Raw genomic sequence first — 26,692 nt, 5'->3', positions numbered from 1 at the left:
TGGTAACTAACACCGCTATCTGTCATCTGCGAGCACCTCGCCTCACTTGGATGATTCGTTAGTTGAGAAAACAGATGACAAATGTCATGGCGATGATGATTTGTAGAATGCACACAAACTGCGTGTCCTGCCATTTGCGTTATCTAGTTCTTGTCAGTAGTTTGTTTTTTTCTTTCTAATATAATATGATGCAGGGTCCAAGATCTGCTAGTTTTATTATTCCTACTGTATTTGTGCATGCATGTATTGCAGTAGAAATGACTTAGACATTCCCTAGGTAAAGAATAAAATATCCCAAGTGTCACAGATCTGAAAAAAACCAGGATGAATCAAAAAAGGAATGAGACTCAACAGCTGTGCATTTTACCATGTAACCACTAGGAACAATCACCATCTATCAGTTGTAATAGTAAGCTGAATTGCAAATGTTTTGCTTAGCAACTGTTGCAAAGGAAAACTGTCAGGCACCAGCAAAATTAGGAATGGTGAGTGTGGAAGGCTTTTTAAGACATGAGCTGTACTCTGACATATTATCTGTGACTAAATGATCTGGCATTTTCTTACGCAAACATGTAAGAATGAGTGTTTATGAATATGCATCAAAGCAAGTTCAGTCTAATTCCCTAGCTTAGTAAATGCTCTTGTTGGCTTTCTGTGCATAGTAGATATTCTAGGCAGCTTTGCAACACAAGGCAGCAGGGTTGAAGAGCTTTATGTGGTAGTAATTTCTACGTCCAGTCCTTGTGCAACAGTGATGAATTTAAGTGGACATCCAACCATGGTAACTGAAGAATGGTGGTTTGCTTAGTCATTCTCCAACATGAAATTATTCACTCTCCCTTAAGTGATATACCTCAGAGGACTGTGACCAATACTACGTTTGAAATTTCCCTCCTGTGGAACTACACCAAGGTTGTTGGTGGTGTAGGCATGAGTGTGAATGAGGTACTAGTGCATCCACTCTTAAGTACACAGCAGGACAGGGCAAAATGACAAGTGACACACCATGTGTTGTCTGCAGAAGTGCTTACTCAGGCAGTATCAGCTGTGGAGCTGCCTGAATGGAAGATGAGTCTACAGTGAAGAAGGCTTTCATTTTGTCATGTGTAGGTATGCACATCTTCGAGAACATTGTGTTTAAAAGACTCCGTGAGGGGGGCTAATCCAGCAGTCTTTAGGCCTAAAATTTGAAATAGGAAACTGGTACTAAGCTAAACGACTGCTTTTAAGCACTTATGTTAGGCAATGTCTGCTTCCACAAGTTTCCTGCCCTTGCTACTGTAATCTTAATCAAAGGACTGTCTTAGAGGTATATGAGTAGCAGTTGGGTATCAGAATACAAATACTGTCAGGTAAGAGCGCTTTCATTAGGTGTTACTTATTCATGGCAGAAATGATTAAAGGCAAAAGAAACCTACCTTGAATGAGCACATAAGATGTGCCTGAGTGTGCAGGAGCCTTTCTACTGGGTTATCTGTGAGAGGGTGCTTGACATGTCTTATGGAGAACTCCTTAGTTGATTGTTAAATTCTGTGCAAAAAATATATTGAAGAGTTCTGTAAGGAAGAGTCACAGAACAGCTTAGTAGTGGTCTGTCCAGACTACTTGCACAGTCTTGAAGGTTTTGTTTTTCCCAGTATCTCAGCATTGCAGTGAGGTTTTTATGCTGCTTTCATTGCCCTTCCAGGCCAGGGCTCAGCTGGAATCAGGGCACTGTCTACTAAGTACCTGCCCTTTCTTCCTTGCCTGTCCCAAATGTATAGCATGTGGCAGGGAGAGTCACTGAGAGCTTCCACATTTGAGCCAGAAGGGCCTGGCAGGAAAAAGTTTTCAGCAAGGCGTTACCTTTTCCTGAAACTTTCTTCCCACTTGACTCCAAGGTATTTCTGCAAGTCATGTCCCCTGCAGTGGAAGGACACAGTGATGGGTTGTGGCAGCTTTGGTATGAGCATTGGTGCCACTTGCTGTGCTTTGGATTTGCAGTTCTGTCATTCTGCCTGCCCTGTATGGGTTTTGTGGTGTTCTTTAGCAGGAATCCTCTTGTTGCAAGCCACAGTAGCTCTCAAGTAAAGGTAGAGTCCCTGCTATCTCATCCTACCCTCAAGTGAAATGCCTCTTGTAAATCATTTGCCTTTCCCTGGGCAGAGACCTCATTTTATCCTTCACATCAGTAGTGGGAGCCTCTCCAATGTCATTGCCCCACTGAACCTGTGGGGTTTCAGACACAATAGCAAAGGGTGTGTATTGCTCTGTTACAGATGTGGTGCTGTAGCTGTTGTATTCAATTCCCTCCTGTGTCTCCTTCATCACTGTGCTGATGAGCACAGTGTGAAACAGACCCTGGGGATCCTCCACAGCTGCTGTGGAGGAGGCAGGTGCTGCTGGCAGATACTGGAGAAGCCTGTGCTATTGTTACTGACTTGGTCTTCCTTGCAATTGATGAAAAAAACCCAAAACACTTTTTAAAAGTGCTCCTTGGATGTGCCTGCCTTTCCAAAGGCTGCCTCAGCTGGTGGAAAGCAAATGGTGTTTCACAAGAAGTAGATGGGAGGATGTATGCAGCCATGATGCCAGGCCCATCCCCAGTGCTGCATGGCTGCCATGGCATTTATGGTGCACGTGAGACCTGGGCTGTCTCTGTCCCCTGGATCTCAGTGGTGCTGTGCTGGCTTCTCCCTGTGGCATGGGCCTCTTCAGCAGCAATCTCCTCTCTTCCAGCTCTGACCTGTGTGCTCAGCAGAGCAGCCCCATCAGCCCAGCGCAGGGTGCCCTTCTCCCATGCATGGCTTGGTGCCCCATCCCTAAATGAGGGTTGGTCCCATCCTGTCCCCGTTCTCACCCCACCCTGTGCTGGTGGCTCTGCTGCCTCCCACATCTGACTGCAGCAGTGACTCATCCCTGCCAGCCTCCTCAGGATGGCATCTGTCCTGCTGCTCTGGTGGGGCAGCACTGGGTGCTGGCATGTCTGGAAGACAAGGGAATTGCCACTCTGCTGCCTTCCCCATCAGTGAGAATGCTCTGCCCTGTCAGCAAGCTGGCTGTGCCTGCACCCTATGAGTTTATGGGCTTCCTCAGTGTAGCTTTGTCTTCTCTGTTCAGCAAGTGGGGAACTTGGCAGGTGTATCTGCTAATGCAAGACATCAGCTGACATGTCAGGAAGCCGGAGTAAGAGCTGAGAGACCAGGGCTGCTGAGCAGGCATCCAGCTATATGAGCCTCAGTGGTGTACTGAGTAGGCATAGCTGAAAGAGCCTGCTCAGAAACAGAGACAATGGCTGAGAGTATGGATATGGGAAGCACAGCTTTGTGATGCTTGAGTATCATACCACACCACCAAAATTATACTGTGGGTCCCCACAGTCATTTTTTGCGATCAAAAAAAAAAAAAAAATCCCATGTAGCCTAAATTAGTGCACTGGTGAAGGACTTCAAAAGGATTTGATGTGATGAAACCTAGGATGGTGCTCTGTTCCTGTGGGAGCTCCTTTCCTATTGCTGCTCATGGGAAGCATCTCAATGAGTTTGGCTTTGGTCTACTGCCAGCACATTGCTTAGGTCCATAGGCTTTCCTAAAATTGCCATAGAAAGCTCAAATCTGGAATTTTATCATGCTCCTGGGTTGAATAAATCCCATGCCACTGACCAAAGAAGCTGAGATTTATTTATTTATTTTTCAGAAATGCCATTCAGGAATTACATGGGATTAGAGGTTTCTCATGTCCCTAGTGAAAAAACTCTGTTCTGCTGTGCCAGGGCTCCTGAATGACAGACTTCTGTCATAGCTTGGGACCACTGCTATAGAGCACCTGCATTTTTTTACTGCCTGCCCTCTATTTTGAAAACCATTAAGTGCACAGCTTTGGCCAATTAATTTGTGCAGCTGAGTTTTTCATGCATCACAGAAAACAAGATGAGCCTGTGTTCTGGAGAGCTTCTAGTTAAAATTAGTGGTTCTTGCTACCTGTGTGCAAGTATAAAGCAGCAGGCATCCTTGTACTTTGTTCTTTCCGACAGACTAGACCACAGATCGCTTCCTGTGGTCAGGAGCCACATCTGAGAGTTTTGAGAACAACATATGCAAGTTGGGGACCTTGTAGCTAAAATAACATACATTTCAGATGAGATCAGAGCTTACTAGAAAGGAGGGGGGGAAAAAAAGCTAAGGAAGGATATGGGTTAGAGATATGATTGCATACATACCCAGTTTAGGCAAATAATGTGGTGTGATGGTTCACAGGATTTTTAATGCCCTGTTTCATAGCAGATGCTGAAGCACTGCTTTTGGAGCAGCCCAGTTCTGTTATCCAGCCCGAATGACTGTGTCTTTGTAAGAATACTTCAAAACTTGCAGTGTGCAAGGTAAAAAGCACCCCATCCTTTGAATGGTTTCACTTCTGCATATGAGAAAGGCACCTCCCCATGTTACCTTCAGAGCTATTGTCAGTGCCAGTTCTCACTGGTAGTTAATATGCAACCACAATGTCTACAGAAAGTCTAGATTTCAACAATTATTTCTGTACCTTGACAATGTCTTTTTCAAGAGTGGCAAGGGAGGGGCAGGAAGGGGGAGATTTACTTTGTATTGCCTTAAAGCTAAACAAACCAACTGTAAGCCCCATAGTATTGATCTGACCTTCACCGAAGTCAAACTCTACATAAAATCTGCCATAGATGTATGGAACAATTGCTGTGTAATTATATTCTGCTCTTTCCTACTGAACTGTAAAGCAGAAGTAAATTGAACATCTCTGGTGATTTAAGGAGTTTGCTTACAGAGATGTTTTGTTCCTACTCCTCTTGTTGTGCAGGTTCAGGACCCCACTGTGCTCTGCATGCAGGCGCAGCATAGAGCAATGTGCTGTTATTGTAATGTCCATAATTGTTGTTCATCCCATTCCTTCCTCACCTGCACTTGTGGTCTGACCTCCTAGGGTGTTGCTGTGCATTAAGGGGATGAGTTGGTGAGCTGTTAAGGCTCTTCCCTGTTTTTTCACAGTTTACTTTTAATTAATTTAGGATCTAGTAAGGTGTTTGAGTAGTTCCAATACAAGTGAACCCTTGAGGATTTATCACCAGTGACTTTTATTTGTCATTGTGTTACTCACCTGCCTCTGATAAAATCTAGTTCTTCACAGCTAGGCTTTATAAACCAAAATATCTTTTCATCCTGCTGATCATCTTATTTTTCTTTATCACTAATAATTACATCAGGTGGTACTTGTGCTCATATGAAATGTAACTCCCTGCTTAGTCCTCTCCATGACAGAGACTGGCTGCTTTATGCTTTCATTTTTCTATCTTTTAGCTAGTTTATATTCCAGGAGAGAACATCCCTCTTGCCCTATGACTATTTGCCTTTGAAGGGTCAACAATGTTATAATAGCAAACTTGGGGAAAATAAGTCAGAAGTTGGGCAACAAAGAAGAAAGGTGCAAATGGCATGCTCATTTCTGGAGCTGTGGCAGGATGGGGCAAGTCAAATAGGTTTGGTCCTTATTAGACACCAGCGAACACACACCAGGGCAGTGTAGGAAGCCAGACCTCATTAGTTCCGCTGCTTACTGAATGACTTGTTATCGAAGAATAAATAGGTTAATATTTAACCTTAGGGGTGAGGCATTAATTTTCAAGAAGACCTGAAACCAATTAGGAATTTAATACAACGGTACGTAGGAAAGGGTGCACTAGCATTATTTTGCATCTCAGGAATGGCACCTTGCCTGTTACATTACTAGTGATTTGTTTGAGCTGCCAAGGACAGCCAATGCTTAGTGGTGCTAGGAGGCTAAATCACCTTCCTGGGGAACAAAGCCCTGCTGATAACAAAAGCAGCTGTGAGCTTTGGTTGCTCAACAAAGGGGAGGGAGGATGGGGATAAGGCCTCAATGATGTTTAAATTTGATGCTATGTTAATGGTTAGCCATGATCAATGGCAGATGAGCACTTAAAGCCTTCACTAGGAAGATGGTGTTGACTTAATGCCTGTGGCAGGTGCAGTCAGTTCAGCTGTACTGTGGTAGCCGACCCATTTGAGTGTGGTGGTGGTAATGCAGGTTGAGCCTGTTGTCTGGAGGGGCAGTACTGCTAGGGTGTCCTCTGCTGCCATTTGCACTGAGACCTGTATGTCCTTAAGCAATGGATTTCCATTGCTCTGCCTGGGAGGTGAGGCTTGTGATGGAATACTCATTTTAGTCACCTGGCATAGAAGGCTAGTGGATTGCTCTTGGCACCAAAATTCAACTAGCTGTTTGGTGGGACTTACTTTGTGTTGATCAGGTCTGGTACAGTTTTTGAAAGCTAAGTGCAATTTATTTGTCATACACAAGGTGGTAGTTAAGCTCTTGTGTTGACTCTACCACATCTCTTCAGGAGATAAAAACCTGAAGTGGGATTACCTCAAGGGTGGGGAAATTTTTCTAGGGCTCACACCTAGTTTGAAAGAAGACTTTGGGCCTGGAGGTGGAGCAGCTGTGATTCAGGCACATGCTCCTCCTTGCTGCACCTCTTAGTGGAGTAGCAATGTTCAGCAGTAGGGCAAGGCAGAGTTTTGTTGTTTTGTTTTTTTTTTTTAAACTATGGCTGAGGGGTTTTTGAGCCTGCCCTCTTGTTAAAGCTGGAAAAACAGCTTTTGGGAAACATTGTTACCCAGTGTGCAATTACACTGCTGATTGTGTGCTTCTGCTGCGGTGTGCAACTAGCCCTGCACACTGCAATGTTCAACAGCCCACTGCATGTCATGCTGCCTTTAACTCTTGTTCTTATGGCTTTGCAAGTCTTGAGCTCAGGAATCCTTGCCTAAATTTAGATGTAGCCATGGCACAATGCTGAAATGCAATGGTGTGTCCTGTTAAGTAGGCAGTGTGTGCTACAATGCAACACCCAACTTCTGAAGTGTATCTTGCATGGCACTTTCCTTCCTTCCTCCATCAGCTTGGAAGAGCCCAACTGAATGAATGGCGCTGCATTAATCCATTAGCATTTATGTGACTGCAGCAATGAACGGTGCTTTCATGCCATGATTTCACCTGCAGGATTCCCTTTGTGCCCAGGTGAATGGGCAGAGGAGCTGTAGAGGGCTCCTGGTGCAGTAGTTAAAGCCAGGTCTCAGCCTTCAAGACTTCATGAAGAACACATGCTTCCTGGGGTGGTCACAGCATGTGGAGGGCTCCTGAGGTCTCCATTAAATTCAGACAAGTGGGACAGAGATGAAGAGCGGCACACAGGCCCTTTAAGAACGAATTGGCAAAAGAAGAGCTCAGTATTTAAATTTAGTGCAGACGAAGAGGGAAAAAATTCCCTACAGCATCTGGTTTATATTACTGCTCTCTGCTTCAGTAGAGGGTGTGTTTACAGTGAAGCTCTCTGGTGTGTAGCGAGGGGGGTGCTCAAGCTGTTTGTTTCTGGGGGATTCTGAGCTCAGGGTATGCCTTGCAGCTGCCCCCATGTCTTCCCTTTGGCCTCCTAAACTAATCTCATCTCAGTTGTTCAGCAGAGTGGAGGGTTGCAGTGTTGGGTCTGAGGTGTCTGAGCACAGCACTCTGTCTTCCAGGGCTCTCCAACAATGCTCACTGTCCTGGCTCCTTCCCATTTTGCTCAGCCTAGAAATGGAGGCAAATAGTCCCCTGATTATGAGTTTATGTGAACATATGGCTGGTGGCTACCTACAAAGACTATAAAACTGCTGATGCATCTGTGTCTTGGCTGCTTTCATGCTTTGAACAGAGCCGGTCACTTCTGACTTGTTCTAAATGTAAGGTTGAAGCTCAGCATGGGAGGTGGAAAGAGCAGAAGGATGGCTGGATTTTAGTTATGGTGTCTTACACTCTTCTGTGTGTGTGTTTTCTTTATTAAAGTGTGGTTTGTGGTCTCTGAGCAGTTTCAGCAGAGCTGAGTGCCAAAAAGAAACCTGAACATAGTAGCATTAGTGGAGCGAGCTACTCATCAGAAAGTAGTAGAGCTTTACACAGGTAGTGCTTTGCACAGGTCTGGTAACCCATGCAAATGCTCCCTTCCACCAGTAGCTTGTGCATCCTGTAGTGTATCTCTGTGAGGACTGACTGCACCTCTAGTCACATGCGCTGTAAAAGTGCAGTTGTCAGCGGTGAGCTCCTGTGCTCTGCTTAGCAGGCCGGGAGGTTAAAAATTCTCCTGAGTTCAGTAATATAATTGTATTGCAAGATTTCATCATGTTCAAGGATAAAATACAAATTTTTTTTAGACCTAGAGCTGTGAAAAAATAATTCCTAGCCCACAAGGCTAGAGATCATTTTGGTGTCTGCTATTTGAAACTTTTGGGAATAGATGCCATATGCTTCCAGGCAGAAGGAGGAAGAATGGAAAATTCTGGATTTATGTTCATGTATAATACAGATTTTTCATATGGTCATTCTTTCCAGCTGCTGCTGGACCAAAGCCTGTTGCCATCACTGCCAGAGTGAGATGAAAGCTCATAACACAAATTCTTCCCCCAGCTATTTTTGCAATTTCTCTCATCCAAGAAAACACAAAACTAGTCCCCACCTCCCCTTTTTCCTCCTCCTGTCCCAGGATGAGACAGAAGCAGTTTTCATCTTGCAATTTTCATCATTCCTTCTCTCTAAACAGCAGCAAAGATAACAATTGTTCTTTGCCTGACCCCATTCAAATCAGTTCCCTTGAACTACCACTTATCTTTTATAGCTGAGTGCATCTCCCTACAGATGAATCAGAAGTTAAACCCTACCCTTGCCTCTCCCATCCTCTTCCAACCAACCACCATCTTTTGAACTGCTGTGTTCATTTCCTGGTGACTGTTCTCCTCGGGGCAGCCTGCTAGCAGTGGGGAGAAAATATCTTTTCTACACTTAGGAACTGCATGGTTGATGATAAAACTGGCAGCACTCTGTGTCTTATTCTCTTGATAATGCTTTGGGATCCTCTGGGAGGATGTTAAGCAATTACTGCAAAGGGCCAGTCCTTCTCAAACTGTTAGAAATGTTCTTTGACCAAAAATGTGTATACTCTTAGCTGTAGTATTACAGGTTATTGGTGTTTGGGGTTTTTTAGTGAAAAGTGTGTGTTTTCCATGGGTGACAAGCAATTTTGGGGTGACTTTGGTTTTGTTGGGTTTTTTGCTAAAAAACACCAGGTACTGGAAATCCTAATAATTTTGCCAGTTTGCTTTCCCTTCTGCAAAATACAATTGACCTATTCACTGCATACTCAAATGTATCTGTGGGGTGGTTTCCAAATGGAATTGCATCTCCCATGATTTGCACCCATCAGACTCCTGTAAAGTACGATCCTACTTGGTAGCTTATTGTAGAAGATGCCTTTAAATGAGTTCCTGCACAGTAGAAGAAAATGGGAGCATGAGGCATCTGAACTACAGCTCCTGAAAGATGACATAACTCTACTGCCGAAGCAAAATCCTGCAACTTGTGACAAAGTATTCCTCTTAAACATGTCCTTTCTGAAAACAGGCCCTTTTCTGTAAAGCAGGGAAAAGATGTCTCTTTCATTCGAGCCAGTATCTCAAATTGTCAGAGCTATCCAGAAACTCACTTTTTAGAAAAGTGTGAAATTACAGCTATTGATTGGGAACACTCATTATTTAGTAAGAATTTAGCCAGGAGTATGGTTAGGGGTTGAAATGGAACAACAGAAAGGAAGGGAAAATCCTAACAACTTTAACTGTTAAGTAATGTAGAAATGTCTAATATAATAATTTTAACTGTTTCTGGAGTTTTACTCCTCCCATCCTCTTTCCCAAGGTAGCATTTGCATTAATGCACAGCATCTTGGGACACTTGGCATGGCAAATAAGAATTGTCCCAATCATCTTTCTTCCGCCTAAAGCTGGTCAAAAAAGTTATATCTAGCTCTTTTGTTGGAAATAGCTAAAACACCATTAACTGTGAGGCTTATTCATTTTCCTTGATGACAATACCTGGCTTTTTGCATTGAATCTTCTTTAATCTTTTTTTTTCTCCAGTCCTCTGCCCACCTGAAAGCTCTTCCTTAGAGAAAACTCCTTAACTGGGAGTGCTGAGCTTTGGAAACAGCGTTAACATTTTTTTACCCAGTATGATGCCTCCTCCTCTGGCCCACTGAAGAATGCACCTTTTTATACCAATGGCCTTTCCTATAAATGGAAAGGCTCTTGGGTATGTGCAGAGCACAGTGAAAAGAAAGTTAGTGCTGGCATTCAGCATCAAGTTTACATCATCCATCCTCTCTTGTGGTGAGTTCTTTGACCTCATCTCCTAGAAATGAGCAAATGCAAGAATGTGAACATGTCTGTGGCTAGGACTTAAATCACACTCTGTCCTCGGCCATTGGAGCTGCTGTAGCTCCAGCTCCTGTTTTCAGATTATTCATATGCTTTCCTGACCACCCTGTGTGCCAAGTTGATTTCCCCAGCCAGATACAGTAGTGCTGTGTTACTAATCTAGGTTATGTTTGAGCTATGTTTCCAGAGGGCAGCTGAGGAGCAGAGTGATTTTTACAGAAGATGGTTCTGGGCTGAAGACAGCCCAAGTCCTCGACAGTAAATGGGGATGTCCATTTGCCCAGGGCATCAAAGTGAAGGCACTTCGCCTCCCTGCTGTCCCTTATGCTCTGTTGCTCAAAGAATGTTGTTTGAAGCCTCTAGCTCTTTGGGGCGGAAAAGTAGAAACGGGAAACATTTTCTGATGGGCTGAACTGGCTGGTAGCAGTGTTTTCCTCCCAGTTCTTTCTGCAGTGTGTTTTTTTCCCCCTATGTTCCCATAGGTTTTCCCGTCATCAGGACGGTGAAAACCTTGTTGCTAGGTTTAAAAAGAGATCAATTTTTTTCCCATTAGTATCTGGCAATGTATTCTGCATTTCTGCTTTTAAATAATGCAGCAGCTTCTTACAGCTCCTTTTGGACTTGGTTGGAGTCACCAGGCTCTCTGTTGTTCAGCCACCGTCCCTTGCAGAGCAGGGCCTGATCCCAACCCCCTGCAGTCGATGGAAACATCCTCCTTGGTAAGCCTTTGGGTCAAATCCAGGCAGTTTGCTGACACTGTTTCCCAGGCTTTACCTAGGACAGCTATTCTAACAGACTCAAGCATTGCAGATCCCTGGTGCATGTGTCTTTAAGCCTCACTTCCTTCTTTCCTTTTCATAAAAGTTTTGGAAAATTAAACTGTAAAATCATAGCACAAGCTTTTTAAAGAATAAATGATAGCAAGATACTAGCTCAGAGCTACTGCGGTACCTAGAACTGAAACTGCTTTTGCTAATGGCTCAGGTTGAATAAAACATCAAAGAAGAAAAATTCTTGAATGTTTCTGCTTCCGTTATCAGTCTTCTGCTGACTGATATCAGTTATCTGCTTCCTTGATATCAGTCCCACATCTGACTACTTCTAGAGAGAGTTTCTAGCTTTGATAAACTGCATAAATAGTTTCAAGACAAAATAATTAAGGTCAAAATAGATAAAAATAGGAGATTTTGGTCATGAGATCAGGAAAGTATTTAAAGAGTACATCCTCTTAAACTTGGGTCATATTCTGCTTAGATCTTCAGTGTGGAGTTTTGGTTGCCACGGGGAGGGCAAAGGAACATGGGTTTGGAGCAAAGACAGCAAATTGGGGGAAGCAGAGGAGAAGAGCTGTGCTGTCCTCAGCCAGGTATTATGTTGGATGAGCCAGCATTGCCTCCATCTCTCTTAATGCAGTTGCTGCTTTCTTGGGGTGTCTGAAACATTGAACTGCAGCAGCCTGGAACAAAGCTCCTGCTGTAATTATTCTCTATCATAAGTTTCAATCTTCTACTGCCCCTCTCTTACTTTGCTTTAAGATCTCCATCCTGGTCTGAACACCCATTCTGGGAAGACCCAACCTGACATCCCCTGCTTCTTTGCTCCACTGCAGTACTCAGCCTCATCTTGTTCACTTGCTAAGTACTAATGTCTGCTGGGGGGCTGTGCCCTGCACCCCAGTATAGCTTCTATGTTGGACAGCCCTAGCTAAGTTGTGTGTTCCTACAACCACCGATTCTGGTACCTTGGCTCAGATGCTCAGACACCTCTACAGTGGTTTTCACTGTGCTGTCCAGGTGTACCCACAGACTTGGCACAGATCCCTCCAAGCACACCACAGTACCAGTCAGGGCTATATACGCTGGGTGAAGGTTGAGATCCCATCACTTGCAGTGCCTGTGGTGGTAAGGTGGTGTTAGAAACTTGGCAGTGGCATGCAGATGCCTTAGGGCCTGTGAGGATGCTTACTAATTAGACCGCTCCTTGGGCTGTGATGCATGCTGAGATATAGCTTGCTACTCAGTGCTAATGTAGACAGTTTAAATCCTGTTTTATCCTAGCTCTTAGATGACACATTCATGCCTTAGCAAGGAATATGTCTTAAGATCCCAGAAAAGACCATCTTCATAATCTTACCACCCACAGTAGTTTTAGCACTTTCAGTATCCAATTAAAAATAAGTCACGATGCAATTCATTTTTAAATATATTAATAAATAGCCTTCCCCACAACCACAGGACACACAGGCACCACTATATATGAATTTGTTCTTAGCTGTTTTATGTGCTGGGTATTTAAACTAAGTGAAAACACTGCTCAAACCTACAGCTGTGCAAACATGCGTGTCCACCTAAAAGTTACAGCTTGGGAGGAGAGATGCCTGTGGTCAACTCCCAATAATTCACTGAGGATCTGATCATCCTGACACTGCTTGTCTGTGCTGTTGGAGGTCTGCAGGTTCAACTTGTGGCAGACACATCTCTGGAAGTGTTTAAGGCCAGGTTGGATGGGGCTTTGGGCAACACGGTCTAGTGGAGGGTGTCCCTGCCCATGTCATGGGAGTTGGGACTAGATGATCTTTGAGGTCCCTTCCAACCCAAACCATTCTATGGTTCTCCGATTCAATGAGATACGTAGTGGACACACTGGCAAGCTTGTGCCATAGTAAGGACCTACTTTTCATGCATGAGAAGGTGCAGATTTCAGCACCATCCCAATTATCTGTGCAGGCTTCAGAGGTAACAGCAGTAAAAAGTGACAACTCCTGCAGCTCTTTGTGTGTGAATGAAAGGAGCACATCTACTTAGGGGTAGATAGAGGAGTAGCTCCAACTTTTCACGGTCTCTCTGTTGGTGTGTGTTGCAGGGGTGGAGGTGGGAAGGAGAGAGCGTGCCACCATGGTCCCTGTTCAGAGTTCCCAAGGGTCAGTTCTGTATTTTTGCCTTTTAGAAGACATTTAGCACTCATGTGAGTTAGTGGTGGGATTTTTTTTGCAGTGCCTTTATGTAAACATTAAATGTCTTGCCTACACTCAGATTAGTTAAATCCTTTCATCCAACAATAGATGTGCCATTCCCTATTCTGACCTGACATTTTGTTTCCCTCTGGAATGACTGAGGCATCTCCCATACAGTTCCCACACACTCTCGATAATCTTATGTCTGAGTAACTGCAACATCCTTTTTTCTGACTTCCATGAAGCAATCCAATCACGTTTACCCAAACAGCTACAGCAATTTTTGTCACCTATCACTTACAAATGTGCCTTTCAGTTCATGTCTCTCCAGTAGCAACCCTTTCTTCACCTTGTTAAATATGAGGTACCTGTCTTTGTTTTCAAAGCCCTGTGTTGCTTCTCCTGTTCTTCTTATCTCTCTGCTGTGAGATATCAGCTCTCACCTGTATCAGCCCCTGATGCCAGGGCTGCTGGTTACATTTTCAAACAAATGCTTTCTTGTTCTTGTTTGTGCTGCCTGTCTCACTTAAGGGTAATCTGCTATAGACAACCACAGTTTTGTTTCCCCTCCAGTTAGGCTGCCAGCACCAACTGCATGGACCGAGCTAGTGCAAATTGCACCATGGCAGCAGGATGTAGCTTTTGAGAAGGTGATGGCACCAAAACGTAACATGATGGCACCAAACATTGGAGACTGAAGAAATAAGTCCTGCAGTCTTAGATAGGAGGTTGCTGTTCAGACACAATTACATAGCTTGTAGGGATTGTGAATTGTTTGTAGCTTTTTTTAGGATAGGGTCAGTCTTTTTTTTTATTTAATCTCTCTTTAGTTTACTATGATCTTGGTAAAGAATGGAACAAGAGGTAGGTTGTGAGTGCACTGAGACCACTGCCAAGCACCCTGACCAACACTGCCTTGTCGTTCTGAGATGCACTGTCTCCACCCTCATCTCTGAGTCTCACATTGAAAGTGCTTTGGAGCACTACGAGTTTGTGTCACCAGTGACGGGAGCAAAGCCCAAACACACAGTACCTCCATACCATGTTGCCTTCAGAAACTGTTGGATACAGATATCCTTTCTGATTCTTTTGTTTTTGTCAGGGAGCTCTCATGCTTCATGCCAAATGCTGCTTTGGAGTGCCTTTCTCACTAGAAATGCAGCTATAATTTCTTGTAGCCAGGTGCTTGCTGTCATCCCTTAGGAAACCAGATTATTTCAAGTTTTTCCTGCCTGCCAGATCTGCAGAGTTACTAAAGTTCTGCAGCCTGAAAAGCCCGGAGCAACGCTTTGTGCTAATTTTGCAGCATCCATACAGAGCAGTGGGCAAATACATTAAGTTGTTTCAATTATTCAACCTGTTTACTTAGCTCTGTATTTAGAAAGCCTAGATAAATGAAGCTGTAACTTCCTCTTCCTCCCTTCCTCTTCATCAGCAAACTAAACAGCTGAAGTGCCACAGAAAAAGCAACACCTGTGAATCCTCCCAGGAAGCTGAAGGAAGCAGCCCCTTAGGATGGCAGTGTGGGAGATGGGACATAAGGGCTCTGGGTAGTCCCAAATGTCTCTCAACCTACACTGCAGAAGGGCTTTCAGCCAGATCAGCTCCTGTACTGCTGGCTTTGTGGACTTAGTATAAACTGATCGTCTTTCCCACCCCATGAGAGCAGAAGCACAAGACAAATCTTTAGCAGAGCAGTTCCATTTACATCTGCCTATGGAACAACATGAATTCAGTAGAGGGAGGGCATTTCCGTGTCCTCCTTGCAGTTGAACAAGTCCCATTCCCTTGTCCCATGCTCTCAGACAAGCCATGGCTGGAGCAGATCCACGTGTCCTGATTTTTGTTACAGTGCCAGGCATTCTCTTATCCCCTCTCCCCAGTCTTTTTCTGGGATCAAGTGGGTGACACCTCACCATGAAATCAGTCCTGAGTTGGGATAAACCATCTGAGAGAGTTTGACTGGGTGGTGAGATGTAAAGTGCAGGCCTGCCATCAGGGACATAAGGCTGCTTGGGAAGGTTTTCATTCTGGTATCCTGTGTTGGACAGTTGGGGTTCAGCCTCCATAAATGAGACAGTCTTGCTTTCAGTAGTTTGTTGCCACTTTTCAGTCCATAAATAGTTGCATTCTAGTGCTCAGTAAAATGATTTCTTCCAGTATATCTTCAAATGCTATAATATATTTGGAAAGCTCAGCATATAAAGTGCAGAGACAAGCTCTGTTTAATTTTTGTTATGAGAGCTTGAAGCAAGTTGACATTTATGAGCTGATTTCATAGGAAAGAAAAGAGCATAATGAAGAGTCTTGCTAGTCTGAGCTTCACAATAAACTCTAAAAGACCATACTTCTAGCCAGTTGATCTCCTTGTGCAGTTTTTTGCATGGTTTTTGCATGTCGAAAGACTTCTTGTAAGTTCCTAGCTATTAGTGCTCCCTGGTAACTCTGGGATAAAGAGAGCTTGTACTTGACTGATCTGAAATGCCAGCTGACTCATTGATTTAATGGTCAGTAGCTTTCAAATGCCAGAAGCAGATTCTTTCTGAAATGGTGCAGTTCGGTAGCAAAAATGGAGTTAAAGGCTCCAGAGAGGCACAAATGTAGAGAAGAGCAAATATTTACCCTGTGTTGGATGGGAAGTGTGCTGGATTGAGATTTCTGCCTTTGCCACTTTAGACCGTTGTTAGCTAATAAAAGGGATTGTTCTGACTGCAAAGCAGTTAATACTATGCCAGTGGAAAACCAGTGTGGAAGGGACTCTGGCTTTTTGGCTTTTTTTTTTTGGTCCTGTCTTCCAGGAGAGGAGAACTAGAAATAGTGCAAGGCACTGAGAACTGAATTCCACTGAACAAAAATGAAAACTCCTACACTGAATTTACTTGTGCTTCTTGCAAGTGATGTGCTGATTCATTGCCATTGTCCAAAAGGGTCAATTAATTGTCATGAAGGTTTATTTTCCTTATGCAGTGGTTCCTGACTCCTCTGGAAAAGGAGAGGCTTTGGTGATGAACTTCATGTTCCCAGTGGGATCCCAGCGGCCTATGCTGTTACACTTAGGGCTGGGGCTCTTACTGCTGCGGTGTTTGTTCTCATCCTGAGCTGCAGAGACAGGTTTTGGGAAGTGGCTAAGAAGCAGCGACTGAGCTCTGTGTTTCTAAGTTGCAGGGGTTGTGCCCTGGAGTCAGGAAGTGCAAGTAAACTTAGAATTTTCTTTTCACCCTCAGTAATTCTTTATGCAGCTGCCAAATGGTTTTTTTAGGTGGATGCTGGTAACATACAGTACAATGTAATGATACCTCCTGTTTTCAGGACATAGTACTTCAGAAGAAGCATGGGCTATATTTTGTCTTTCAGCCATGCTTGGAACTCAGCAGCTGCAATTAAACCAGAACAGGACATTACTGCTGATGCCAGTGGTACTAAACTCCTTTTTGTGGAGGTGGCGAAATAGTGCTGTGAGTCTGTAATGATTTCTTCTGAATATCCGTTTAATTCCTTTGGCCTTTCTAAGAGAGTTGGCCAACTCCACTGGAAAGCAAGGCTTTTCATTGTGCAGCATTGGTCTCCTTGACCATCATAGCTGTAATTCTTTAGAGGTCGTCTGCTGATAATGTAACTCTTCAACACAAGCTAAGCTCTTTGAACCACCCCTGGATCCTGGAGAATGGGCTCAGAGACTAAATGCTGAAATGGTTTATCAAACGCCTTTCTTCTTTTCAAAATTGTTAGGTAGCTTAAATGCAAAGCAACATGCAGTGGAGGTGTTTCAGGTTAGAAGGTGAATTTGGAGGGTATAGCAAATGGTGGCTGATCTCTTAATTCAAGTTCAAACAAAAGACACTTTTGAGTGCCTCCTTGGACTTGCAATGAGGTTTGTGTAGAGGATCTCCAATCCCCAGAGCTCCTGTGCGGGGATAGGAAAGCCATTTGTGAGTATTTTTGGGCATCCTAGCAGACATCCAAGTACACCACAGAGTAAACAAAGAGATGTAGTATACAAATGAGGGTTGTAGTAGGGCTGTACTTCCTCCGTCACAGCCAAAAACTACTAATAGATATGTGTATAAAGCTGCTGTCACTTGCAGCCTGTGGGTACAGAAACTATTCAGTGGGCCAGGAGACCGTGTTTTGGCTTATCTGATCACGGTTGTACTTCATGAAGGGCCCTTTCAGCGCCCAGCTTTCTTCACTGGGGTTGTTGGTGTGATCTATCTGGTCCAGCCATGGCATTTCTTGTACCAAGGTGTCAAGAGAATTCAGGATTACTTTGTAATTGCTTCCTAATTAACTGAGCATCTTCTTGTCAGTTTACACTACAGCCTTGGGCAGGAAGAGAAGCTGCAACCAAGCCTGTCTTTTGAGTCTGTGTTAAGTGTGGGGAGGGTGACAAGCAGCCACCCACGAGATCCCAGCAATTCTTCCAAGTGCTTTAAGGTGTGAAAAGAGGATTCGGAAAAGGGAGTGCCACTGAAACTGTTGGAGAGCAGTGGCACCAGGAAGGGGAAAAATCACGTGAGACCCTGGGGGTTAATGCTGGTAATGAATTAATGCTGAGTGCAGGGAAACTTGGACTGGATGGCTGAGATGTGTTTCGTGGCCTGCCCACCTTTTCAGTCCAAAAACTTCTGATTAATCAGCTAATGATGGCCTAGTCTGTCTGGTCAAGGAGCAAGAGAGAGATTTGTGGTGGCTGTGGGTTAGCATCCTCCTTACTTGATATGGTATACTCAGCTTCCAGACTACCAAGGTGGAAAGGATCCCACTTTGGGGCAGCTGGAACTGCTTTGTTAGGAATTCTATTGCTTAAAAAAGCTGTGTGTGCAGCAGTTTTCTGCCTGCTTTTAATAAACTATTAGTCATTATTAAGTGAGTGTGTCAGTCATTGTTCCAGATACTTTAATTTAAATAAAATTCCTTGCAGTGTGGAATTGGCTGTAGTATTTGCTGCAAGAATTAGCAGATCTATCTCAGCAGTCCTGCAATGTATGGCGTTGTACTAAGCGAGTGCTGCAGAGAGTTTGCTTTCAGGCCAGGCAGGGAGTGCAGCCTGGCTGTGCAGTCAGCAGCCCAGGTGTGCTCCTCTGAACACACAACTAGCAGAAGAGCAGTGCTTGCAGCTGGGTAAATTGATGTTGTTTTCCAGCTGTGCATGATGTATTGTTTGAATATCCTGCTTGCTTTTCTGGTGACTGGAAAAGGGAGTCTTACTGTTACTTCCTCTACAACACTAGCAGCAAGCCTGGGCTAGCACCCATAGCTTTCAGCCTGTTCAAGACCTCACTTTGCAGACCACATGTGCAGACAGCATAAAACTGTGCTACTAGGCTGAGATTTGTGTGCTAGCAGCTCCATCCCTTTCTTAACAGGAGCCAAACCTTTGTGGATGCATCTCAACAGCAGAGCTGTGTTGAAATACTTGCTTAAAATTCATCCCCCAGCATAAACAGAAGGAAAGAGGGTGCCTTGGTGGCTGTGAACACTGCCTCCCTTTGAGCATGGTGGTGGTGGTCTGGCGAGGCAGTGCTACAGTGAATTCTTTCTTTGGTTGCTTAAACCAGACCTTTCTCCTGTCAGAGAAGAGGCAAGCAGTGCTGCTCTGGCTCAGTTACAGCTTCTCTGGGGCTCTTACACAAATATGGCAGTCTCTTGGCGGTGTCAGAGAGTTTACACTCACCCATGGAAAGCAGGGCTGTGTGGAGGAGTGATTTAGCAAGGAAAGAAGTAAAGAGCATCTGGAAAGGTCAGATAAAGCTGGAATGTCACTGTCACAGCTACAAAGAGATAAACTGCCCATTTTTTTAATATGTCATTTGTGTGGTTGTGGTAGCTTCGACATTTACATTGCTAAAATTGCTCAGTGGCTGAAGTCCCTTATGGCTGTTTCCTTGCAGCAAAGAGCTCTCTAGATCCACTCTCAGTGGTGTCACAGCACTGCTGCTTTCCAAGCAGAAGCATTCTCTGAACTTAAAAACATGGACTTACTGTCCTGCTTCCCCAGGTTTCAGGAACATTGCCTGAACCGCTTTGGTACCAGAAAGGTACTGAATTTGGAAGGGACAGTGTGAAGAGGAAAGGTTATTGGTTTTCAGAAACAAAAGCAAAAGTTTGGGGAGTGCAAAGAGTACCAGAGGGTGCTTGTAGAGGTTACCCCAGCCTGTCTTGTATGCTGAGGGTGCAGAAGTTAATCATATTTGCTTGCTTTTAGTGACATTTGTTATTCTTTTTGTTGTCTGACAGGTTATACTGTGGTAGAATATGAAGGTCCTATTGTTCATAGAGCACCCAGTACATGAATAGCAAGGGGTGGTCTCAGTGTCAGGGATCATGCTGATGAAGCTCGGGAGTAAAAAAAAAAAAAAGCTGCAAATCATAGTTACATGGCAGCTGGGCAGGGCAGAGAGCAGTGGTGAGAACTGCATGCGTGTACATGCAAGTGCACACACGCTTCTTTGTCAGGCATCCTCCGCTGTGAACACTGAACAAGAGGCAGATGTGCACAGAGGATCCTGGTGATCTGTTGTGCCCAAAAATGAAACTAAGAGTACAGTATATGGAAAGATTGAAGGGCCAAGAAACAGCTCTGTTTGCACCTCTTGTGCAGTTATCATAGAAAATCTGTGGTGTGAGATTTGTACGAAGAAAATCCAGTCGATGGTATGGTTTTGTGATGTTATTTAACAGTAAGTAGTTTTCCAGCTCTGTGAAATTTCTGTAAGCCTCGAGATTAACACAGTATTCGTTTCCTCATCTTTGGGACAGGGAGTTAAGGGTAAGCAGGAGAATAATCTCCAGGCTTCTGTGTCTGCAGGCAGCAAGGAAGCACATCTGCTGCCTCAGAGCAATAGTTTGAGCTCAGGAGTGAGGAGACAGTGCTTCCCTCCTGAGCTGGGGCTGCTGCACCTCACCCCAGCAAACACAGGGGCTTTTTTTTTTTTTTTGTTTGGCTGCTGTCAGCAGCCCTTTCCACTTTTGAAAGCTTGTTTGCTGGTGGCAGGCAGGACAGCTGGGTTTAGCAGCTGCCTGGAGCTGATTGCCACCGCTAGCTGTGACTCAGGGCATGGGGTGGAGCCGCTGTGTTGCCTAGAAGGTGGATGGGGCAAGTGGGTGGTTTTAGTAGGTTTCATAGAATAACAAAAAGGATCCTGTGCAGATCTGTGAAGCCAAGTCAGTAAAAATGGCTCCAAACAAGACTGCCAGGATTGCAAGACCCAGCGGACAGCAAAAATTTCAGCTCTCCATTCTTCTGTTACTCCCTCTGACTTTTCTGCTGTGTTTCTCCAGCCTTCTATCTGTCAAATCTCCTTCCAATTTACTACTTTGAAGTAAGAAGATATTTTACTCCTGTGCAGTATATGCAGCAAATGTAACATAAAACTGTTTTGTGATTATTATGTTTTGATGGATGTTACTCTGGATTGGTTTGTGAAGAATATAGTCTGTGAATCCCATTGCAATTATTAAAAGCATTCATAATCCTGCTTTCTTGTAAAATAGACTAATGCATCCACGCTGGGCTGCTGGTTGTTGCTGTTCCCATATGCTGTTGTGCTGCTTATGGTATTATGTTTACTGGAGTTCATGTAGGACCTGAAGGGTGTCTTGAGAAAATGTCTGCACATCTGAGAGTTGTCTAGTGGGAGCTGCGTGTGCTCTATTAACCCTTCATGGTCCATGTCCTTGAGGAGCTGAGGTGTCAGCTTTGCCACTGGTGGCTAATGGCAATGTTTTGCAGAGTAGTCTTCAGCAATGTCTGAGGCCGTGATGTGGTGGAGATGGCTCCAGCAGAGAAGTTGGAGTGCTGGCTCTGGGACTTAATTTTCCACCAAGCCCTAGGTGACTCTTGCAGCAATACAAATACTCTCACTGGTCTGGTTTTCCTGCCAGGCTCTATAATGATGCAAAGTTTAGAAGATTTCTGGTTTGCTTGTAATTTCATCTGTGTTTCTTAGAAATGTAGACACAGTCTTTCTCTTCCATCCTCAAAATGTGCAAAGAGATGCCCAGTTGAGCTATACTGGGATTATCCATAATTTAAAACACATCTTTCTGATCTGCTTTGGGCTGATGGAAAACAAAACTGAAATGGCTTCAGAGAAGTCATGCAAGAAATAAGTGTAGCTTGATGGCCTGTGAGTTAGATCTCAGGCTTCCTCCTCAATTCAACACAGATCTTGTAATGTGACCCGGGGCCAGTCAGTAGCTCTAGGTATCTTGCTTTGTCTGCTTTCCAAATATGAGGAGGTTCATGGCCATCCTTTCTGACATAACTTGCTGTCGTAGTTTGAAATGCGATGATGATGTAGCATTTGAAAGCATCTCTGCTCTTATTTGCCCCTCTGGAGGAGTGAAAGGAGCTCTAGCTGCAAAAGGGAGCCAAATAAATGAACCTCTTCTCACATAATACAGCACAGGCAGTGGAATGAAGCAAGTAGTGCCAAAAGGATGTACTTCAGGATGCAAGGCCCATTTTCAAATAAAACCAGTCTTATTTGAAAAAAACCCCAAGAAAACAAAACACTTTTATTTCTCAGGGGAATAACAATAAAAAGCAATAAAAGGTGCTTAATGACTTTTTTTAAAAGCTTCCAAATCTGGAAGGAAACCAGGCCATCTTGAAAAAAGAGATTCCAGACTTTCACAACACATGCATCTGTCCAAAAGGCCATTGCCATGAAAGTATTTACAGCTGCACTGTTGTCTTACTCCATCCCCCAGCCCTGGCGGAGAGCAAGGCCAGAGCACAGCAGTGGGAAGCTCGGCAGCTGTTGAGCAATGCTTTTTCCAAAGAAAGATTCTGCTACGCTATTTGTAGTTGTGTAAGCACAAATGCAAGCAGGTTAGCAGAGGAAGCCCAGCTTCCAGACAAATAAGAAGAAGCCCTGATGCTCTTTGCCATTTGGGATAATCTTTCTTTTAAAATCCTGTGTATGGTGTAAGCAGTGGTGAAGCATTTCTAAATTTTTGGTGTGCCATGCTTCAGTATCGGCTGAGTACTTTCTGCTGTGGGTCCCCAACAGCCTAAGATGGCATGACTGCTGCGGTCCACTCCACCCTCCTGCTTGGCCCACGTATGCCAAATTTTCACTTGCAGAGGCTTGTTAGACTCTGCTGAGCTGCCTCCATGCACTGACTGAGCAGAAGGCTAGCCTTACCAAAGAAAGTAAACAGTTCTTTGCTGGGTCTTTGAATTGGCTCTGGGAGAGGGAGGGAGGAAAGACCTACTTTCCTTGTGATAGCACTGAGCTTTTGGAGCCGTTTTTTGAGTAACCTCACCATTCTATTTAAAGAGTGATTGAGGGGCTATCAGTTTGTACAAAGGAAAGGGTTTACTTGGTGTCTTATTCAAACACTGTGAAACACGATCATTAGCACTTGGACAAACTTGTCCACCTTGAAAGAACTAGTTGCTACCATTTACTCTTCAAACAGTACTTTTGTGTCAAACAGCTTCTGCATCTCCAGGGTGGGCTCTTTGATTCACCTATTTAAGACCAGGCCACGCTGAGGTGTTTTATATTTGCTTCTTGTGTTTTGACTGTTGAATAGTAGCACTTACTTTTCTCTTTCAGACCTGTTCACATGGTGCTCTAATGAGATGGTCTCTTCCCCATCAGTGCCCCACATGCCCATTGCTCAGAACATGGGCTGACAGATTGTGACCACAGAAAATGTGTCTTGTCATCAGTTGTGGTAAAATTCATTTCTCATATGAGACACCCTCTTATCCTGACCACTTGAGGTCAGAACGCATTTCCAAAAAGAGTTTTGTTTAGCCTAAATGCCACTGGCTGTGTTGTAGTTTGGACCTCAGTCCTTCCCACACTTCAAATTCATATTATTACTCCAGTGGTGGTGCATAATATCACTAATTGCAGGGTGGCTGTGATTTCTGTCATTGAGGTGGCTGCAATGATCCTTCTGCCAGAGACTCTCACATAGTGGGAGTTTTGGACTGTGCTAGACAGCAGCGTCATTAAGTAATGCTTACTTTTATCCTTTCCAGGACCTGCACTTCTGCTGAGACAAGCGATAGTATCCTTATTCAGAAAGCATTTATCCCTCCACATGGGGGGGGAGGGAAGGTGGGACAGTCGTGCAGGGGAGGGAGGTTCGCTTAGCAGTGAGTTGATGAGAATGAAGGCAGCAGGACAGACACTATCAGGATGTGGTTTATGTGGCTGAGGAGTTTGACATGCTGTCCCTCAGCGTCTAAGCGCTGCAGTGTTTGCTGGGGATGGAGTAGACCAGAGGTACTTAGCTGTGGAAAAATGGTCCTTTATTTTCTCAAGCACCTGTCTAGAGACAGAAGATCTGGAATGCTGTTTTCCATTCTCCTTCATATTATGTTAAGATGTGTCATCTAACACCACTGGAGTCCCTAGCAATCTCAGCACTTAACATGCCTTAAAATCAGTTTCAAGGTATTTTAAACTAAACAAAAAACGTAGGGGCCTCTCCAGAAAATCAGACGTGCTGGAGCCAAGAAGTGACTGTCTCTCTGTCTCCCTCTGTCATGGGAATGCCCTGCAACTTCTTTGGATATTTGGGTACTAATGCTTGTGCTCCACAAGGACAGGAGTGGAAAGGTGATAACTTAACCAGCATTTAAATCTGTGTCATGGTACCTAGGAGCACTGCTTTGGTTCTGAACTGTTGTTTGGCTTCTGCGAAGATTACTGACTGCTTTTTTTTTTCTTTCCTGTGTTTTAGACATTTACAGCATGGTGTAATTCTCACCTCCGCAAGGCTGGGACACAGATTGAGAACATAGAGGAAGATTTCAGGGATGGTCTTAAACTCATGTTACTTCTGGAAGTCATTTCAGGTGAGAGAGGTTCGGTGTGGTGCTCTCAAGTGTCCTGAGCATCTCCATTCTGAAATCTGTCTTCCCCCTTTCTCTCAGAATAGGGACAGCAAGGGCTGTAACGTGCAGATTTTGCAAGGATATAAGAACAGCTGCTTTCTGATTCAGAACGAATTTCTTCCTGACAAATATCTTGTCTCCAGCAGTGACCATTAATGTGGTTTTGGAATGTAGTCCAAGCCTCATGGCCTGTGCAGGCTGCCCATTGCATTCCTGCTCCTGCCTCTCTGCTTTCCTCTGCCTGTCAGGAATGCGCAGCCTCCCGTGAAGGCTCAGGCAATGGCTCTTACTGCTTGGCAGGGCTCACGAAGCTGCTCTGGGAAGAGTGTGGGAATGCTGCGCTGGCAGATCATACTAAAGCCACATGACAGTGGGAATGGGATAGAAGTTATTGGAAGAGAGGATTCAAACCAGTAAATCTTCTGTGTCCTTCGGTTTCAGCTGTGACTGAAGCTTTTCCATTCTAGTTTCAATCAGAGCTCAGTGCTCAAGCCTTCAGGGAAAAGAAAATCCCAAAGAAAAGCACAATCCCAGAAAACTCAGTCTGAAATAAAACCAGTGGTATGAACAAGTTAGGTCAGATTTTCTTTCACTCTATCACAAATGTCCCACTACTTGACAGATATCTCCCAGGGATTATTTCATATTGTGTTGGTTTTGCGTGGCAAGGTTTTGGTAGCGGGGGGGGCTACAGGGGTGGCTTCTGTGAGAAGCTGCTAGAAGCTTCCCCTGTGTCTGATAGAGCCAATGCCAGTCGGCTCCAAGACGGACCCGCCGCTGGCCAAGGCCAAGCCAATCAGCGCCTCTGTGATAACATATTTAAGAAAGAGAAAAACAGTTAGAGAGTGCTTTTGCAGCCGGAGGGAGGACTGAGAAGATGTAAGAAACTCTGCAGACACCAAGGTCAGTGCAGAAGGAGGGGGAGGAGGTGCTCCAGGTGCCGGAGCAAGATTCCCCTGCAGCCCGTGGTGAAGACCATGGTGAAGCAGGCTGTCCCCCTGCAGCCCATGGAGGAAGGATGAGGGGGTGTAGAGATTCCACCTGCAGCCCGTGGAGGACCCCACGCCGGAGCAGGTGGAGGCACCTGAAGGAGGCTGTGACCCCGTGGGAAGCCCGCGCTGGAGCAAGCTCCTGGCAGGACCTGTGGACCCGTGGAGAGAGGAGCCCACGCCAGAGCAGGTTTGCTGACAGGACTTGTGACCCCGTGGGGGACCCACGCTGGAGCAGTTTGCTCCTGAAGGTCTGCACCCCGTGGAGGAGACTCACGTTGGAGAAGGCCGTGAAGGACTGTCTCCCGTGAGAGGGACCCCACGCTGGAGCGGGGGAACGATGAGAGGAGTCCTCCCCCTGAGGATGAAGAAGCGGCAGAAACAATGTGTGATGAACTGACCGTAACCCCCACTCCCCGTCCCCCTGTGCCGCTGGGGGGGGGCGGAGGTTGAAGCCGGGAGTGAAGTTGAGCCTGGGAAGATGGGAGGGGTGGGGGGAGGTGTTTTTAAGATTTGGTTTTATTTCTCATTCCTCTACTCTGTTTTGTTTAGTAATAAATTAGATGAATTCCCTCTCTAAGTTCAGTCTGTTTTGCTCGTGATGATAATTAGAGAATGATCTCTCCCTGTCCTTATCTTGACCCGTAAGTTTTTTTTTTCATTGTACCTTTTCTCCCCTGTCTAATGAAAGAGGGGAGTGATAGAGCGGCTCTGGTGGGCACCTGGCCCTCAGCCAGGGTCAACCCACCACACATATAAATAGTAATCCCTACTGATGTGCTGATGAAATAAATACCTTAGTAAAGTATTGTGAGAGGCATTGAGGGGGAATAAGACTGTATGTATGAAACTGGGTTGTATGCTCACAGACTTTCTTTTGATGGCTTTTGAGCCAGTAATAGCAACCTAGTGACTTGCACTCCTGACCTTCTTGGTACAGTTTCCGAATAAAATTGCCATGATAGAAGCACTCAGACTACCTTCTCTCTGCCTCTTTTCCTACCCTTCTCCTTTGCCACCTCGATGCTGTCAGTATATGTGGGTTTTTTCAGAATTTCTGAATAGGATAAAACCTCAGAGTTTTTGCCCATGCTGGTGGTTTGGAGGGAGCAGAGTTCAAAGTATTATCAGAGCTTTGCAGTGTGTACGTTGCTTCTGCGGTGCCTGTAAGAAAGGACGTAGCAGAGTCCTATTGGTTTATCTTCTGTATTTGTTCCCTTGCAGAGGAGGGGCTGCAGTCTAGAAGCTGGGGCAGATGGGCCTTGATGGCTTAGTTCCTCATCACTGAACTGGAAGATAGGAGAGAGAAGGGTGGATGAGGCTCAGTGCTAAAGCAGGGGATCTCATATATCACACTGCCTAATTTCCTTGCCTCATCTCCCGTTCTTCCTCTCCTGTTGTCCCTTTGGGACCCCACAGGCAGGGCCTGTCGGACCCCCTCAGTTTGGGGAAGAAGCTAATGGCTTCCAAGCGCACTGGTGGTGAGGGCATGGCATTTCCCCATCTGCTGCAGAGCGGCTCTGTGCCCGCAGCCTTCTGCTAGATGACTAGTGGGCAAAGGCATGGGGAGCAGCTGTGGGCTGCATCCCACCAGAGGCCGTGGTCCTTCACGCACTA

The 26,692-nt window shown here is 44.9% G+C and overlaps 1 protein-coding gene across 5 annotated transcripts in view; it reads left to right on the top strand.

Annotated features, from left to right (window-relative positions):
* ACTN1 (actinin alpha 1) overlaps window positions 1–26,692 on the top strand; it is a 93,317-nt gene that overhangs the window by 20,397 nt on the left and 46,228 nt on the right. For all 5 annotated transcript variants that reach the window (XR_012835691.1, XR_012835692.1, XR_012835693.1 and 2 more), the window contains exon 2: window positions 23,933–24,047. Coding sequence is in view for 2 of the 5 variants with exons in the window: in XM_075754205.1 (XP_075610320.1) it covers window positions 23,933–24,047 (115 nt within the window). In the remaining 3 variants the exon portion in view is untranslated. The remainder of the gene's footprint in view (window positions 1–23,932; window positions 24,048–26,692) is intronic.

The sequence above is a fragment of the Balearica regulorum genome, chromosome 5 (assembly GCF_011004875.1).
Source record: "Balearica regulorum gibbericeps isolate bBalReg1 chromosome 5, bBalReg1.pri, whole genome shotgun sequence".
NCBI lineage: Eukaryota > Metazoa > Chordata > Aves > Gruiformes > Gruidae > Balearica > Balearica regulorum.
The sequence above is the reverse complement of the archived record's forward strand: the minus strand, read 5'-3'. Positions and strand labels throughout refer to the sequence as shown.